Below are 15,737 nucleotides of genomic sequence, written 5' to 3'. Positions count from 1 at the left end.
CGTTAGCACGTGGCTGTTAGCACGTGACTTAGCAGGCGTCGGTTAGCAGGTGGCCATTAGTGGGCAGCTGTTAGTGCGTGACCGTGAGCCCGTGACCGTTGGCTAGAGGCTGCTCCCGATCGGTGCTTTGGCAATGGCTGGCATCACAGGGGTGCCGCCGTGGCGGTCACCTTGGGGCACAGTCCCCAAGACCTGCCCTGTTGGGGTGGCCAGAGGAGCCGCCTGGGTCCCGGGCACCTGGGTGCCCCAGTGAAGACGGCCGGCAGGGTGCGGGGGCCTGGCTGGGGTGGCAGTGCCGGCCGAGGTAAGCTTCCGCGGCGGGTCCCGGGCGCTGCGGGAGGGCCCAGGCGGCTGCAGGAGGGCTCCCGGGAGCGCACTGCCCACACAGGGACCCTCCCCTCGGCCGGGGCCGGACCTCAGAGGGCGAACGTGGAGCTCTGGACCTTGAACAAGCAAAAGGAGGGGTGACGACGCTGCCTTTCTTACTGCGGGGTTTAAGTGTTAAAAGCTGCACAGAGTCTTGGGGACACAATTTAATGCCTCCGTTTCCCCTTCTTGTCATAACAGAGAATAACACTTGTTTTGATGGAGGTTTGTACGAACATGACCGTGGCCTGACCTACGTGGATCCTGCAAAAACAAAGAATCCCGCACCAAGAAGTTTGCCACGACTAACCACACCACTCCCTCACCTTCCCAGTGCAAGGGCTTCGCTGAAAGCTTTCAAGGACTTTGGGGCTTTTTTTAAGCATGTGCCGCCTGTCTCCTTGCCTGGCCCCAAAACAAACCTTTCTCTGCTCCAAACTCTGACAGTTCTGTACTTGACCTCACTGTGCATCAGGCACGCAGGCTGTGTGCAGTAAGGGTCCCACATTCTTCAATCCACAGAGAGATCCCGCTGGATGGCTGACAAATTCGCTTCCAACTCCTTCCCCTTGCCCTTAGTGATGACAACCCTGGGATGATAAGAATGCCCAACAGCTGGAAGGTGTGGCAGCCTTTATCTAGTGGGCCTCCTGGGGGTCTCTCTTTGACAGCAGAGACAATATAGCAGAGGGAGTCCACTGACGCATTCTCCTGAGCTGTTTATCCTTCTAAGGGGTCAGCAACTCTGGAAGAATAAATCAAACCATCCTGGGACAGACTCAGGCCATTCAGACCATCTGCTCTAAAAGAAACCGAACAAAAAAATAAAATAAAATAAAATAAATAAAAGAAACCGAACAAACCGAAAAGCTTTACAAATATTTTAGTTGAAGGAAATGCCATTATTTAGATGGTAGTAGCAGGCAAAAAAAAAAAAAAAAAAAAGTCTTCTTGAGAATGCTTACAGAATTTTCTGCTTAAAATTTTTTAGAAACAAATTTCTCCTCTTTCTTTTCCTTATTGTGATTCTAGTGATTCAAACTGAAAAGCCCTATGCAATAAAGGATAACAATTCTGAACAAAGTGCCATTTTGAAAATGATCTACATGTAGATTAAAAGTTGCTAGAATTTCCTGGGTAAGAGATGTCCCTTTTAAAGCAACTTCCTGGATCTGTTTTCTTAGCTCCATAGAATATGAAGCTAACAAGGTCAAGGTTTGGGGTTTGCTGTCCTAGTAAGTGAGTTACCATCAGAGGAAGAAAGGAACGTCTTCACGGGCAGCAACAGTATCCTGATTCCCAAAAAGCAGATCTGTGTGCTTGTCTCTAGTTCAGTAGACAAGTGCCACCATGTCTCCACGTGAAAAGCGGCACGACCTCGGTGCGTCCCAGCATCCCGCAGACAGGGACAAGGCCCTCACAAGTCATATGGAGGCTATGACCACACTGAGAGCCACTTCCAGGAGCCTCACTGGCCTTGTCTTCCTTCCTGGAGTTCTCTGGAGCAGGAACACAATCTCTGGCTGAGATAGGAAGGGAGCAGGAAGAAGCATTGCTGGGAAGAGAAAATCTGCTCCATTCTTCTGATGGCTTTATGCCACTTTTCATTTTTTTCTGCCCCTTTTGGGTAAACTGATGGAGAGAACCCTTTGGATCTCAGCTACTCTCTTCTATTTTTCTACTCTCACTAGCTTTTCTGTCCACCTACAAAGCCTGAGGAAAACATGATTGCAAATCCTGCCTACAGTGTGGCTGGGCTGCCTGCAATGCAGGAGACCCTGGTTCGATCCCTGGGTTGGGAAGATCCCCTGGAAGAGGGCATGTCAACCCACTCCAGTATTCTTGTCTGGAGAACTCCACAGACAGAGTCACCTGGTGGACTACGGTCCATGGGGTCACAGAGGGTCGGACACAACTGAATGACTAAGCACAGTACAGCACACAGGATCTCTAACCATTTCAAGTTCCCTAATCCAAACTCCTAGCAACGCCATGGACTGCAGTCCACCAGGCTTCTCTGTCCATGGGATTCTCCAGACAAGAATACTGGAGTGGGTTGCCGTTTCCTTCTCCAGGGGATCTTCCCGACCCAGGGATCAAACCTGGGTCTCTTGCATTGCAGGCAGACCTTTACCAGCTGAGCTACAAAGGAAGCCCCCAGCTGACATATAGGGGCTCAAGTAAAGTTCTTTAAAGGGAGAGAGAGAAAGGGAAGGGAGGACGATGGGGTAGATGAATGAACGAAAGAAAGAGAAGTTTGTTTTGTTTCTTGATCTTGGCCGTTGTTCAGTTACTAAGTCATGACCAGCTCTGTGACCCCATGGACAGCAGCACACCGGGCTCCCCTGTCCTTTACTGTCTCCCAGAGTTTGCTCAACAGACACATGTTGAGTCGGTGACGCCATCCCACCATCTCATGCTCTGTCGTCCCCTTCTCCCTTCGCCTTAACTCTTTCCAGCATCAGGGACTTTCCCAGAGTCAGCTCTTCACATGAGGTGGTCCAATCGTCAGCTACTGTCTTCCTTGAAAGAAGCCACATTTGCTCTGTTGGCAGTCAAGAGAACTGGTGGAATTGGCAAAGTTGAATTTGATGAGGCAGGAAATGGGAAGTTTAGTAGGGGTGACCACCACACCCCAAGGTATATTCAGGAGCAGGGCTGTAACTTCAAACCGCCAGTCAGAAAACGGGGAGGGGAGAGGTGACCAGGCGGGAAGAGACAGACAGGCCCGTTATTAGAGGCCATCAAGGAACAGACTGCACTCACGGGCATCTGCAGTGCACGTCGCAGCAAGTCTGAGCGAAGCTCACCAGGCCTGATCCAGGTCCCACCAGCTTCCCGATGCCAGCGGCCTCCCGGAGGAGCCGGTCCATCAGACAAGCGAAGGAATCAGAGCACCTCGTGCCACACAAGGGCAGGGACCCGGGGCTGGCTCACGGGCCCGCCTCCCCATGTTCCTCCCTGTCAGACCCCTGCAGCGAAGCAGAAGCTTCCTCCAGAAGCAGCAGCTCCGTCCAGCCTGCAGACTCACACAGGGTAAGACCTCATGAACTGGAACGTCATCACACAAGACTCCCGGCTTCACAAAGGGCACGCGACCGGAAGGCTTCCCTCTCAGGTGTGGAGAGTGTGCTCATGATGTGCCGGCCCTGACTGATGCCGAGTCTGCACCAAGGCTGAGTGGACGCGTGTGTGAGGATCCCGTGGGAAAATGCCCTCACCTTCTGGATGAGGTCATGGACACCACAGGGTTAGGGAGGGTGAGGCCATGCTTTAAAGGACAACCAGACGCAGGACTTTCTGGTTTTAACTGAATCCATACAGATAAATACCAAAACTGAAAAAGCCTCAGGAACTCTTTACTACTTCCAGAAAAATATGGCAGGAATGTCCCAGGAAAGCCAACTCATCGGCAATCTTGACGTTACTTTACTGTTCACATTTCAGGCTGAACTGTGGGGCTCATACTCATGACCTGGTGAGCAGTACGGCTTAGCCAAGCAAGTGCTGTGGCTCCATCAGAAAAGTGGCCGATGAGTCTGTAAAAGTCACCTCCCCAAGTGTGTTAACTTCCTCGGGCTTCCATGACACAGTATCACAAACGGGGGTACTTCACAACAGTGGAAAACTTATTCTCCCATAGTTCTGGAAGCCCCAGAAGCCCCTAGTCACCATGTTCCCTCCTTCCTGCCTCTCCTCGTTTGCAGTAGCTCCAAACATTCCTTGGGCTATGGCACATCACCTCAGTCTCTGCCTCCGTTTTCACAAGGCCTTCTCCTCCTTCTATCTTCTCCTTTTCTCTTTTTTTGGGGGAGGGGGGCATCTATTCATTTATTTGTGGCTGTGCTGGGTCTTCATTGCTGCACCCAGGCTTTCTCTAGTTGCAGCAAGTGGGGGCTGCTCTGCGTCTCACCATGGGGGCTTCTGTTGGAGCGTGGGCTCTAGGAGGCGGGTTTCAGTAATCATGATGCGTGGGCTCAGCATCTGTGGCACACAGACCTAGTTGCCCCACTGCATGTGGAGTCTTCCCGGACCAAGGATTGAACCCACGTCTCCTGTATTGGCAGGTGGACTCTTAACCACTGGCCCACCATGGAAGTCCTACTTTTCTGTCTTTTATATGGACTCTTGCCATTGGATTTATGGCCTACCTCGATAATTCAGAATATCATCTCAAGAGTCTTGACCTAACTACACCCTCAATGACCCTTTTTAACGTCACATTCACAGGTCCCAGGGGTTAGGATATGGACGAACCTTTAGTGGGATCCACAATTCAATCCATTACACTAAGCGTCTTCTGGTCTTCCAGGACTTGACAAAACTCCAAGTGCTTGAAAATATTCCCTTCCTTCCAATATTTCCTTCCTTCCTTTAGTGCTGATTAAAAAGAAGAGGGAGGAAAACTCTTCCTCCTTTTGCTAAATAAACACTTGGAAGACAGCTGACATATGCCTCAAAGATGAACGGTAAGAATCTGGGTACATGTGGGCTCCATGCCTGGTGCACACGTGTAGGTGACTTCAAGGGCTTCCCAGGTGGCTCAGTGGTAAAGAATCCGCCTGTGATGCAGGAGACGCAGGAGACTGTGGTTCGATCCCTGGGTCGGGAAGATCCCCTGGAGGAGGGCACGGCAACCCACTCCAGTATTCTTGCCTGGAGAATCCCGTGGACAGAGGAGCCTGGCGGGCTACAGTCCACGGGGTTGCAAAGAGTCAGACATGACTGAAGCGACTCAGCACACACGCAGGCAACTTCAAAAGCATGTTTTCCTGATTATAGTATTATAGTTGACAGACAAACACAGCTGAAAAAGTCTAGCATTTATGTCACCTGCTTAGGTACAGTAACTGTGTTTTCAGAAGCAAAAAAATCTACAAATGCTCTTATGCAGATTTCAGGATAGAATGTTTGAGGGGAGACTACTCATTTAAAATGTTTTTTTTAAAAAGGTCTCATACTAATTGTGGGATCCTGGGTAAGTTATTTATAACCATCTTGTGCTTTGGTTTTTCCATCTGTAAAATAGTATAATAATACCTCTTTCACGGGGTTGTTATGAGTATCAAAAAGGTAGTATTTGTAAAGGATTTAAAACAATGCCTGGCATATTATAAAGGCTGTATAAGTTTTATCACAATATTTTAAAAAGCTGTAATTAGAAACCACACTAAGCATTGAAGAGGTACTTACAAATACATTTAAAGAATGCATATCAATTAAAGTTCTTGGGTTGTGAAAGTAAAAGATGCAGATAAAAATTTTAAGGAAATGAATGGCTTGCAGAATAATTAGGAAGGGTTAAAAAATGGCTGGAACCAAGGGAAGCTGAGTGGCAGAGGAGGGAGCCAAAGGGCCTGCAAGGACACTGCTGAACCGTTCTGACCCATTGGCCCCAGTTTGGAATGCATAAATAAACAAGTATATACGACTGAGCACACACACACACACACACACACAAATAAACTTTGGACTCGTCATTATCCACAGTGTTCTCAGAAATACCAGTAAAATCAATCCCTCTTTTAATTGCATAAAGATGTAGTGGAAAGTTACTCGTTGGAAGGTTACTGGAGGATCTCACTTAGCCATCAATGACTCCTGAATTTTGAATCTTAGTGTCTCTTTGTTCTAGCTTGAATATCTTGCCCAGAACTCAGATTGGCCTGGCTTGGGTCAAATGTGTACCCCTAGTCAACTGTGGTGAGGGAAGTCACTAAAAACCACGTCACCTGCTAGAGACACGTGGTTAGCAATGGAGGCAGTTACCGCAGAAGAAAGAGCATGCCACGGAGATGGCCCAGCTGAGCGCCACGCGATCACACTGCATATTGAATTTAAGAACCGATGGGAATTATAGTCAACTCTAAAATAAAAAGTTTTTAAAAATAACAAATGGAAACTAATTCATAAAGAAAAGCACATTCATGAAGAAAAACACTGGGTTCTAACATAGCTAAGGGAGGGGAGAGGAGTGACGTGAGAAGAGAGAATTAAGTAAAATAAAAAGCCAGGGAATGCACAAAAATTTAACTAGTAATCACCTTCTCTAGTGGTAAGTCACAAGAAAACATGTCAGTACTTGTCATGAATTTATTTTTCTGGTAAAGGACCTAACCTATGGTGTATAAAGACTTGGTTCAATTTGTAGCTGACTGGATGTCCATCCCTTACTGCTGAAGGTTACCAGTCCAAGGTTACATGGCTCATGCAGAGGCAGGTAAAATTGCTAGTGCTTTCTAAAGTTTTCCCAAAGTGAAAATGAAAATGTTTTTCGAGCTCTCAGAAAAAACAAAGATTTGATTAAGTATATGACACTATATTTTTAAACAGTGTGATAAACTGAGGTTTTTTAAACACAAAAGTATGTAGGGACATTTCTGAAGTATGTGTACTAGGCTGAAGGGGGGCTTGGAGGTTGGGTGTGCAGTCAAGCAAGTGGAAATTTGGGGCACACTGCTATCTTTTCCCTTCACAATGCATTCATCAAGTTAAATTCCCCAGTTTTGGACCCATAGCAACTGTGAAATGTGTGTTGTTTTAAGCTGGTAAGTTTGAGGTAGTTTGCTATGCAGCAGTAGATAGCTAATATCTTCATTTTCAATTGTCAGACCTTTTCTCTGTAGATCATATCTGTGGGCCTTCCTGCCCTTGGTGCAGCCAGCATCTGACTTATTTCCAAGTATATGTGATCAGGGAACGTTCCCTCACTGTGGTACCCATCTGTGTCCTCAGAAACTCACGTGCCCAGGGACATACTTTGAGAAACACTGCTGTGTGGCAAATGCTCCAGTGCTCAGGGTGATGACAATTAATGACCTGTATTAGTGTCTCCAAGGAAATTAATAAAAGATACGTTAGTTCCCAAACATTCTTTGTATAGAATGAGTATTAAGAGCAGAAATCCCGTCCACTTTTTTTTCTTTTTAAACAAACCACGCTGATGCAGAAATGGGAAAACGCTGCAAGATATTAACATTACCATAGTGTTGAAAGCACCCACCCTAACAATCCCATTCTTTAACATTCTACAGATGGAGAGAATGTCGATATAAAAAGGACTCTGAAAGGCCGAGAAGTTACCAAGCCATCTCCAGTCCCTTAAAGGGGCTCTCAGAACTGCTTGAAGGGGACCCTCTCCAAACAACTGAGCAGGGTTGGCTCACCCTCCTCTGGGGGTGGTCAGCCCTCCTGCCAAAGGGCATCCAGTGCGTGTCCAGGAGCTCACTCGGTTCTCCCCAGGAGAGCACCAGGGGCCCGCTGCTCGGCCGCCGTCTCGAGACAAGCCCCACGCAATGTACTGCTCCGTTCACCTCCGCCAGCTCCATCAGAAATGACGTCTTTGATGGCCCAGTGGTGGATCAGAAGGTGGAGGGGCACACACGTCCCCGGCCACCACAGGAGTGGAGGTGGCGGGCGGGGCACATGCATGTCCTCACATCTGGGCTGGAGAAACCTGGGGCCAGTTTGTCCTGAGAAACAGTGAGTGGTGGGTGGATTTTCTAGGTGTGCAGTTCAGCTCTATCATGGTTCAATCATCTGAGGGGATTATTGTGAGAATATGCCTGGTTGGGAAGGTCCCCTGGAGGAGGGCATGGCAACCCACTCCAGTGTTCTTGCTGGAGAATCCTATGGACAGAAGAGCCTGGCAGGCCATGGGGTTGCAAAGAGTCAGACACGACTGAGTGACTAACACTTTCAAACTACTACTTATTATTTCCCTAAAAAATAAAAAAAAGCATTTTGTGTTCTGAATATAGCAATTAAATAAAATGGTACAGAGAATGAAAGCATTAGTAAATTACAGACAGGCTGCAAACAGTTTCCTAAATCCTTAGAGTTTCCTCCAAGATTTATTCATGCTCCATGAGACAATGTTTTTTGGTCATTGTTGCTGTTCAATATTTTCCCAACCTGATATCCCCACCTTAATTCTTACAGCATTCCTAATTTAAACATGTATTAATCAGCAAATGCCTTAAGTCTTGACTTGAAAATCTGGTATTCATAGTTAGGATGAAAAAGTAATTAAATATCTTAAACAGAAATACAATTTACGAAATTAAAAGCCCAGGGCAGAGTAGAAAGACGAGGCCTCACCTTCTCCTGCCAGAGCACCAAAATCACAACTAGCTGTTGAACAACCATTGACAGGAAAGCACAGCCCACCTGAACAGGATACCCCACGTCCCGGGAGAGAGGGGAAGCCAGAACGACACGGTAGGACAAATACATTTCACTTACACTTTATTTTTCTGTTAGTCAATATAAAAATATGCATTTCAAAATACTTCAAGATATTTTGATAAGCTGTGCAATAGAAAAGGCCCATCCTGCAAACTCTGTCCCCAGATGAGTCTGAGCGGTCCCATCTCGGTACCGCAAGGCTGGCCAACGGCTGCAGGGGTGACCCCTGTTGTGGAAATTCACACTGACTCGAAATAATATTAAAAAGACATGCTTCAAAAATCAAAATAAAGATAAAGCACAGAGCACCTTTTACCATGTTGTAATAAAATATTCAGTAATTCCTTTGTGTGAAACTCTGGAAAAAGATGCAAGGCAGAACTAGATATAAAAGGAAAAATAACGATGTGTTTATAAAGTCAGCTTTCTCTGACTTGTGAAAAGACTGATCAAACACCCTTTGAAGCGCTGCGGAGGTTCATGGGTTCTCCATCTGCCAACACAGTTCCAGCTACAGCAGCTTTCTCACTGTCCACCTTGATTCTGTACACAGACTGGCATGACATCTTATACTGACATCAGCACATCTTTTTTTTTTGTACTACTGTATGCTTTTGCTGTTATACCATGAAATACTATCACAATACAATACTATTTATACTTCATCATAAATAGGCATTAAAAAAGCACATTTTGCCAAGCTGATTTTTGAATCTCCTAAATTATATTTCCTCACTCACCTGCCAATTTGAAAAAACTACTAATCTGTAGAGGGCTTTTTCTCATCATTAATGTGAATTAGTGACGCTACAACTTAATTTAAAATCAATTATGTTTTTTTTTAAATGGGATTCAGACCAAGAAAGCCTAGCATCAGCCAAACTCTCCTGGCACATCATGGGCAAACATCCAACTCCACAGTGATATGTAAAGGTCACTTCATGAAAAATCCAAAATTACTCTCAAGATGTTTTGTCCATTACAATTCGTTTATAAATAGAAATTAAAATTTAATAAGAAGACTTTGGGTGTGTGGGCCAGAGTCACACAACCCAAAAGAAAAGCAGTTTTAACATGGATTCTTATGACAGTGCCAGCAAGTTTAACCACTGATTTAAAAATTCTGTCGGGGACTTTGCCCTGGAGGTACAGGGGTTAAGACTCCACACTTCCAGTGCATGGGGTACAGGTTCAACCCCTGGTTGAGGGAGATCCCGCATGCCGTGCGGTGCACCCCCAAAATAAATCAATCAATTAAAGATTTCTGTTGCAACAATGCATGATAAAAGCTATGGAAATTAACGGTTATTAAGTCTTACAATTAAAAAAACACCTGCAAACATTTTTCTCCACATCCTGATTGTTTTTCTAGTGCTGTTTAGTCGTTAGAACTACTTGCAAAACCAGTGCTGAGAGCTGATCAGTATTTATGGGCCAGCTGGTGATTTCCTTCCAGTTCAGCCAGTGCAGTGACGGTGGACGTGCTCAGCACTGCCCCCTCAGGAGCACGGAACACGGGAAGCTGTACAGTGGGGGCAGAGACTGTTATGGTTGCTCTGAAACATCAGTGAGAAGAAGAGTTTCCAACCAGAGGGAAAAATGAAAATGGAGAATGCCTCACGAGGCTTTTCCACAGGTGTAACCACTACTTCACGCACGCCAAACCTCAAGAAAATGGAAGCTCTTTTATTCCAGATAACCTGTAAATTCAGAATTCCACATGTAATTTCCTTGTATGCACAGGTGTTATATGTTGACTTCCATCTTCTTAATGAATCCTTGGCAAGATTTTAGTTGAAAAGGAGAATGAGAAACAGCCCCTGGATGCTGAATGGCGGCTTTGGCAACATTATATGATGTGGCTTTTGGGTCTGCCGCACAGACTGAGTTTCTTTGTCGTGAGTACCTGAGCCAGGCAGTTGAGAAACACCATGAAGATGGTCATGGACATGACAATCACGTAGTGGCTGATGCTACAGGAGAAAAGGAACATGTTACAGGCGGACAGAACACACAAGAGGAAAAGCATAAGACTCCTCTAGCGTTTCTAAATGTACAGGTGATCCCTGACAACTCAGGGATTAGGTGTGCCAAGCTTCTGAGCAGCTGAAAATCGATGTATAACTTTATAGTTGGCCCTGAGCACCCTAGGTTCCTAAGTATCTGTGGTTAGGTCTCTCTGCCCTCGGCCAACCACAGATCATGTAGTCCTGCAGCATTTACTCTCTAAAAAAATCCACATATAACTGGACCCATGCAGCTCAAATCCATGCTGTTCAAGGGCCAACTGCATACACAAAATACACAGAATTACAAAGGATGCTAATGCTCTTTAAATAGATATAAAAAGGTTAAAACCAATGAATTTGTTGCAGAAGTAGTAATGAAAGTACATAATATTTTGAGATAGCTCCAACAACTATAATTTGATATGAAGCTGACTGGTATTAGCAGTGCCTGTGTCTTTGTCACCACTAGAAACTGAGTTTAAACATCTGGCTTCTATAAAAATAAATATAACTTTCCCCTTGTAATTCTTATATCCTCTGAATAAGAGCCACAGACTCCCCAAGATGTCCGCAGATTCAGTAATATGGTATTTTAGAGTATGACATTCCATACTTTGACAAAACTACAGGCCACAGGGAAAGAAAGGAAAATGTTAGTCAAACTCAAATTCAGTGAAGTGAAAGTTTTAGTCAAAATGTCTAAACAAAACAAAAAGGACACATCTCTCAATCTGAGTCAAAACCATTATGTGCCAAACTTTTGGAAAAAGAACACTATTAAAATTACTCAATCCCAGCTCTCATCTGTCAGCAATAGTAAATATTCAGTTTTTCTTTTTAAGCACCATACTACATTGTCCATGGCTTGATGATAAATTTGCAAATATGTAAAGAAATTGAGGATATAGATCTGACAAATGTGCAATAAAGCAAAGGTTTCCCACAGTGAATGCCAAGCTAAGCTTCGGAGGACACTGGCAAGTTACTCATTTACTAGGCCTATCGGAGTTACACTTAAGAATCTAACTTCATAATAAACTTATACCTGGCTTCCCTGGTGGCTCAGCTGGTAAAGAATCCACCTACAATGTGGGAAACCTGGGTTCAATCCCTGGGTTGGACCAGGGTTGGACCATAAAGAAAGCTGAGCACTGAAGAATTGATGTTTTTGAACTGTGGTGTTGGAGAAGACTCTTGAGAGTCCCTTGGACTGCAAGGAGATCCAACCAGTCCATCCTAAAGGAAATCAATCCTGATTGTCCATTGGAAGGACTGATGCTGAAGCTGAAACTCCAATACTTTGGCCACCTAATGTGAAGAACTGACTCATTGGAAAAGACCCTGATGCTGAGAAAGATTGAGGCCAGGAGGAGAAGGGGACGGCAGAGGATGAGATGGTTGGATGGCATCACTGAATCGATGGACATGAGTTTGAGCAAGCTCCGGGAGTTGGTGATGGACAGGGAGGCCTGGTGTGCTGCAGTCCATGGGGTCGCAGAGTCAGACACGACTGAGCGACTGAACTGAACTGAGACTTACACCCTTCAACAAGCTGCTTCGCAAGCATGGCCCCCAGGGCAGGCCCGAGGGAACTTGTCTTAGAGTATCTGGGAAAGTGACTGCTGGATGAATGTAAAATATGGCAATCACCTAGAGGGGTGTGGAGACTAAGGAAAAGGGGAAAAGAGGCTTGCAGTCCACTCTCCCACTCCCCCAGTAACTCTGGTCCAACAGGTGGGCAGCCCCCCAAATGTGAAGTTGCTGGCCCTACACCATCCGAGGCAAAGCTTCAGGGTGCTGACAGGTAACCGCAGATAATGGGTAAGGGCCCTCAGGCCAGAAAAGAAGAGCCTCTACTCTAAGCAGATTTAGTTTATTTATTTTTGGTCTCATAAGCTTTTAAGTAAGAATCTCCAATTATGAAGATTTATAGTTTGATAATATTTTCTTTGGAATGGCACTGGTTAGGGCATTCTTATTTAGACTCTTTCTCTAGATTAACTGGTTAATCTTATAAAGTAAATGTGAAATAGAAAAAAAGAACTGGCTAATTAAAAAATAAGAATGAGAACTAGTTAAGTCTGAAATCTGGTACTGGACTAGGGTAGGTTTCTGACCTAAAAAGAAAACAATACAATTAGATCTTTAATTGCTAGACAAATACTATCATTAAGGCAAGATTTTTGAAAAGTTTGTTTTCACTGTAAAAATAATATTTTTTTCTGTCCACAGAATATTGGACCTGGACTTCTTTCCTACTTAAATTTATGTGTGTATGTGTTTTGGTATATTTTGTAACATGGAATGGATATGATAGATCTTATCTACCACTTAATTATGCAGATTTCACAAAGCTATTTTCCAACTTCAGTAGCCACAGTGGACATAAATCACAGATAATTATCTATTTAAAAATGAAAATGATGACATTTCTTATTCTATAAAGCCCTTCTGGGAAGAAAATGATCTAGATATTCATTTTAACAGAATACTCTTAAAAACCTCATGCCAAAATAGACAATATTATGTTACTAAAATTATGTGAGTTATGCTGAAATTTTATCACACAGAAGTTGGTAACTGGTTGACTGATCTTACTTTAAATGTCTTCCAAAGGGGAGCAATTCAAGCTCATCACAGCACAGAGGTGCTGGGAAAACATTGTATTAGAACACTAGAAACTTTCAAACAAAAAAAAAATCAGAAAACTTTCCTTTTCTGGGAGATGGAGGAGGTGAATTTTCCCCTATTCCTCCTGCCAAGTACAACTAAAACCTCTGGACGCTGTACATAAAATAAACCTCTGGATGCTGTATATAAAAGACTGAACAGTGGAAAGACGATAGATAGGTTAGGAACCTTGGGACCCAAGGAATGACAATGGTGGTTGAATTTGCTGGATTTTCTTCTTGCTGGAAGAAACTGGCCAACCAGAAATGCCAATGGACATAGACTAAGAACCTCAAACAACCCAACATGGTAACAAAAGCCTACTCTCTCCACTCACAGGACAGACAAGGAAAGGGGCAGCCCCCAAAGATGGAAAACTTTCATACATTAGCTGCTCCACTTCAGCCAGACAGCACAGAAGAAGGTGGTTCTGCCCCCGCCTGCTCTGGCAAAGGCCAGGTGGGAGGCACACAGGCCTACACTCACAGGGCTGGGACGGGAGCGGAGTCACTCCTGATTCTCAGCTTCTCCTCCCGGCACATCCGGTCCATTGACAAGTTCCACTCGCCTCTCTTTCAGAGTACGCCATCAATCTAGCCTCTTCCTGCCATTCTGAACCACTGCCCTAGTTCAAGGGCATCATCTCTAGCTGAGCCTCTTAACCAATCGAACTCTTCCCTTTCTTGACCCCTCAGTGGATTCTCCATCCTGTGGCCAGAGTGTAGTTTTAAAATGTAAAGCATATCAAATACGTCCCTGCAAAGAGTCTAATGCTTTGCCTTACACTTAGAGTAAATCCCTAATTCCTTACAGTGACATCAATGAAAACCATGAGTGACACCACCTGGCTTTCTGAACACTCTCCCTTCCATGTTTCTCCTTGAATCCTTCTCATCATAATCACGTTCAAATTTTCAACACTATTTAATGACATCGGGAAACATGGCTTTCATAGAAACTCAACTTAAAAAAAAAACAACCCAACCCTGAATATATTTGCATATAAATTAAGTCTAAAATGACGTATATCAATCTGTTGGACTCTGGGACTGAACCACCATTGGCTTATTATTTTTTCTATGTGTTTTCAGTATTTTCTACAATGAGTTTATGATACATTTCTTTATTTCTTTTTATGAGATGACTACAAATTACGGTAGGTTGAGACATAGCACTCTTAGGCTGAGCTCATAATTACCACAGAAATCTCCTCTATCCCATTTCTGTTCCTCACGGGACATTTCAAATTCTGCAATGGTTCCTAAGATCAAAATCCTCAAGCCAATGAGCGGGATATCACAGTCATAACTTCTTCATGTTATGTAGCAAGGCTCACTCCGCGACCTAGGGGCCGGAGTCTGGAGTCAGAGGAGGGAGGGAGGGAGTGCAAAGTGCCCAGGTTAGAGCCTCAAGGACCAAATCCAGGCAGCCCAGACTAATCCTGGTTCCCGGGGCAGACCGTGTTCCATGGGGAGAGCAGGCAAGGAGCTCAGGAGGCAGGCAGGTGAAAGGAATGCCGTGAGGACGCTAAGAGAGTCTACTGCAGAAAGTGTGCACGGGATGTGGCCTGTCCACACGGTGGAACACTGCTCAGCGGTGAAAGGGAACCAAATATTGCCACGTGCTACAACACAGAGGAGCGCCAGAAACATCACACCTATGGACAGAGGCCAGGTGTAAAAGGCTACACATCGCATGATTCCATTTCTCGAAACGTCCAGAGCAGGAGGATCTGCAGACAGAGAGCAGGCTGGCGGTTTCTTGGGGCTCGGCATGGGAACTGGATAGACCAGAATCAGGCATGGGGAGTTTTCTGGGTGATGGAAATATTAAAAAACTTGACAGTAGTGATGGTTGCACAAATCCATCAATCTGCTGAAAGTCACTGAAATAATTTAAATCATTTAAAACTTTAAAATGGATGGAATTTATGATATATAAATTATACCTCAATTAAGCCATAACAACAAAAAGATTCTATTACAGCAGATGATTTTTTTCCCCATTAAGTTTTGCTATCACTTTTAGGCCTTTTATCACTTCTAATATTTTTTAAAAACTTTAAAATATTAAATGACTTGACCTCTGAACAAAGTAAGTTTTGTAAAACCAGACGGCAGGCGACCCCACCTCAAATTTAGTGACAATCTATCTCTAAAGGGTATTCCATACATCACCTATCTCCTAGACCTGAAATGGCCTGAAATCATGGACTCTTGGCTCGTTTAAGCTAACACAGTCGGCAGGAAACAGTTGACTGAGTCTAAGGTATTCAGTTTGTGATAGCTTCCATCAAGTCTTGGAGTCATCATAGCATAGCACAGTTAAAGGAGCATCAAATTTCTATCTGAAATGAGTTCAGCTGTTCCCACTCTCTCCCCTTGACTGTTCTATCATTTAAATCAGCAGTTCTCAAGGTGTACATCATATTAGACGGTAGAGGGGCAAAGCATGTGGATACAGAATCACCGGGCAGGTCTGTTCAACCCACACAATGGGTGATAA

General features: G+C 44.6%; 1 protein-coding gene and 1 long non-coding RNA gene across 2 annotated transcripts in view; one reads left to right on the top strand and one right to left on the bottom strand.

Moving 5' to 3' along the window:
- Window positions 1–8: 8 nt before the first annotated feature.
- Window positions 9–1,144, top strand: LOC110145812 (uncharacterized). Its single transcript, XR_002316320.2, has 2 exons — window positions 9–304; window positions 568–1,144. It is a non-coding gene; the product is annotated as an uncharacterized lncRNA (long non-coding RNA).
- A 7,044-nt stretch (window positions 1,145–8,188) lies between these two features.
- Window positions 8,189–15,737, bottom strand: part of PIGN (phosphatidylinositol glycan anchor biosynthesis class N) — a gene marked incomplete at its 5' end in the record, with an annotated part of 67,753 nt that continues 60,204 nt past the window's right edge. Inside the window, one exon of the mRNA XM_070452412.1 lies at window positions 8,189–10,526. Coding sequence (XP_070308513.1) covers window positions 10,403–10,526 — 124 coding nt within the window. The remainder of the gene's footprint in view (window positions 10,527–15,737) is intronic.

The sequence above is a fragment of the Odocoileus virginianus genome, chromosome 22, assembly GCF_023699985.2.
Source record: "Odocoileus virginianus isolate 20LAN1187 ecotype Illinois chromosome 22, Ovbor_1.2, whole genome shotgun sequence".
Taxonomy (NCBI): Eukaryota; Metazoa; Chordata; class Mammalia; order Artiodactyla; family Cervidae; genus Odocoileus; species Odocoileus virginianus.
The sequence above is the reverse complement of the archived record's forward strand: the minus strand, read 5'-3'. Positions and strand labels throughout refer to the sequence as shown.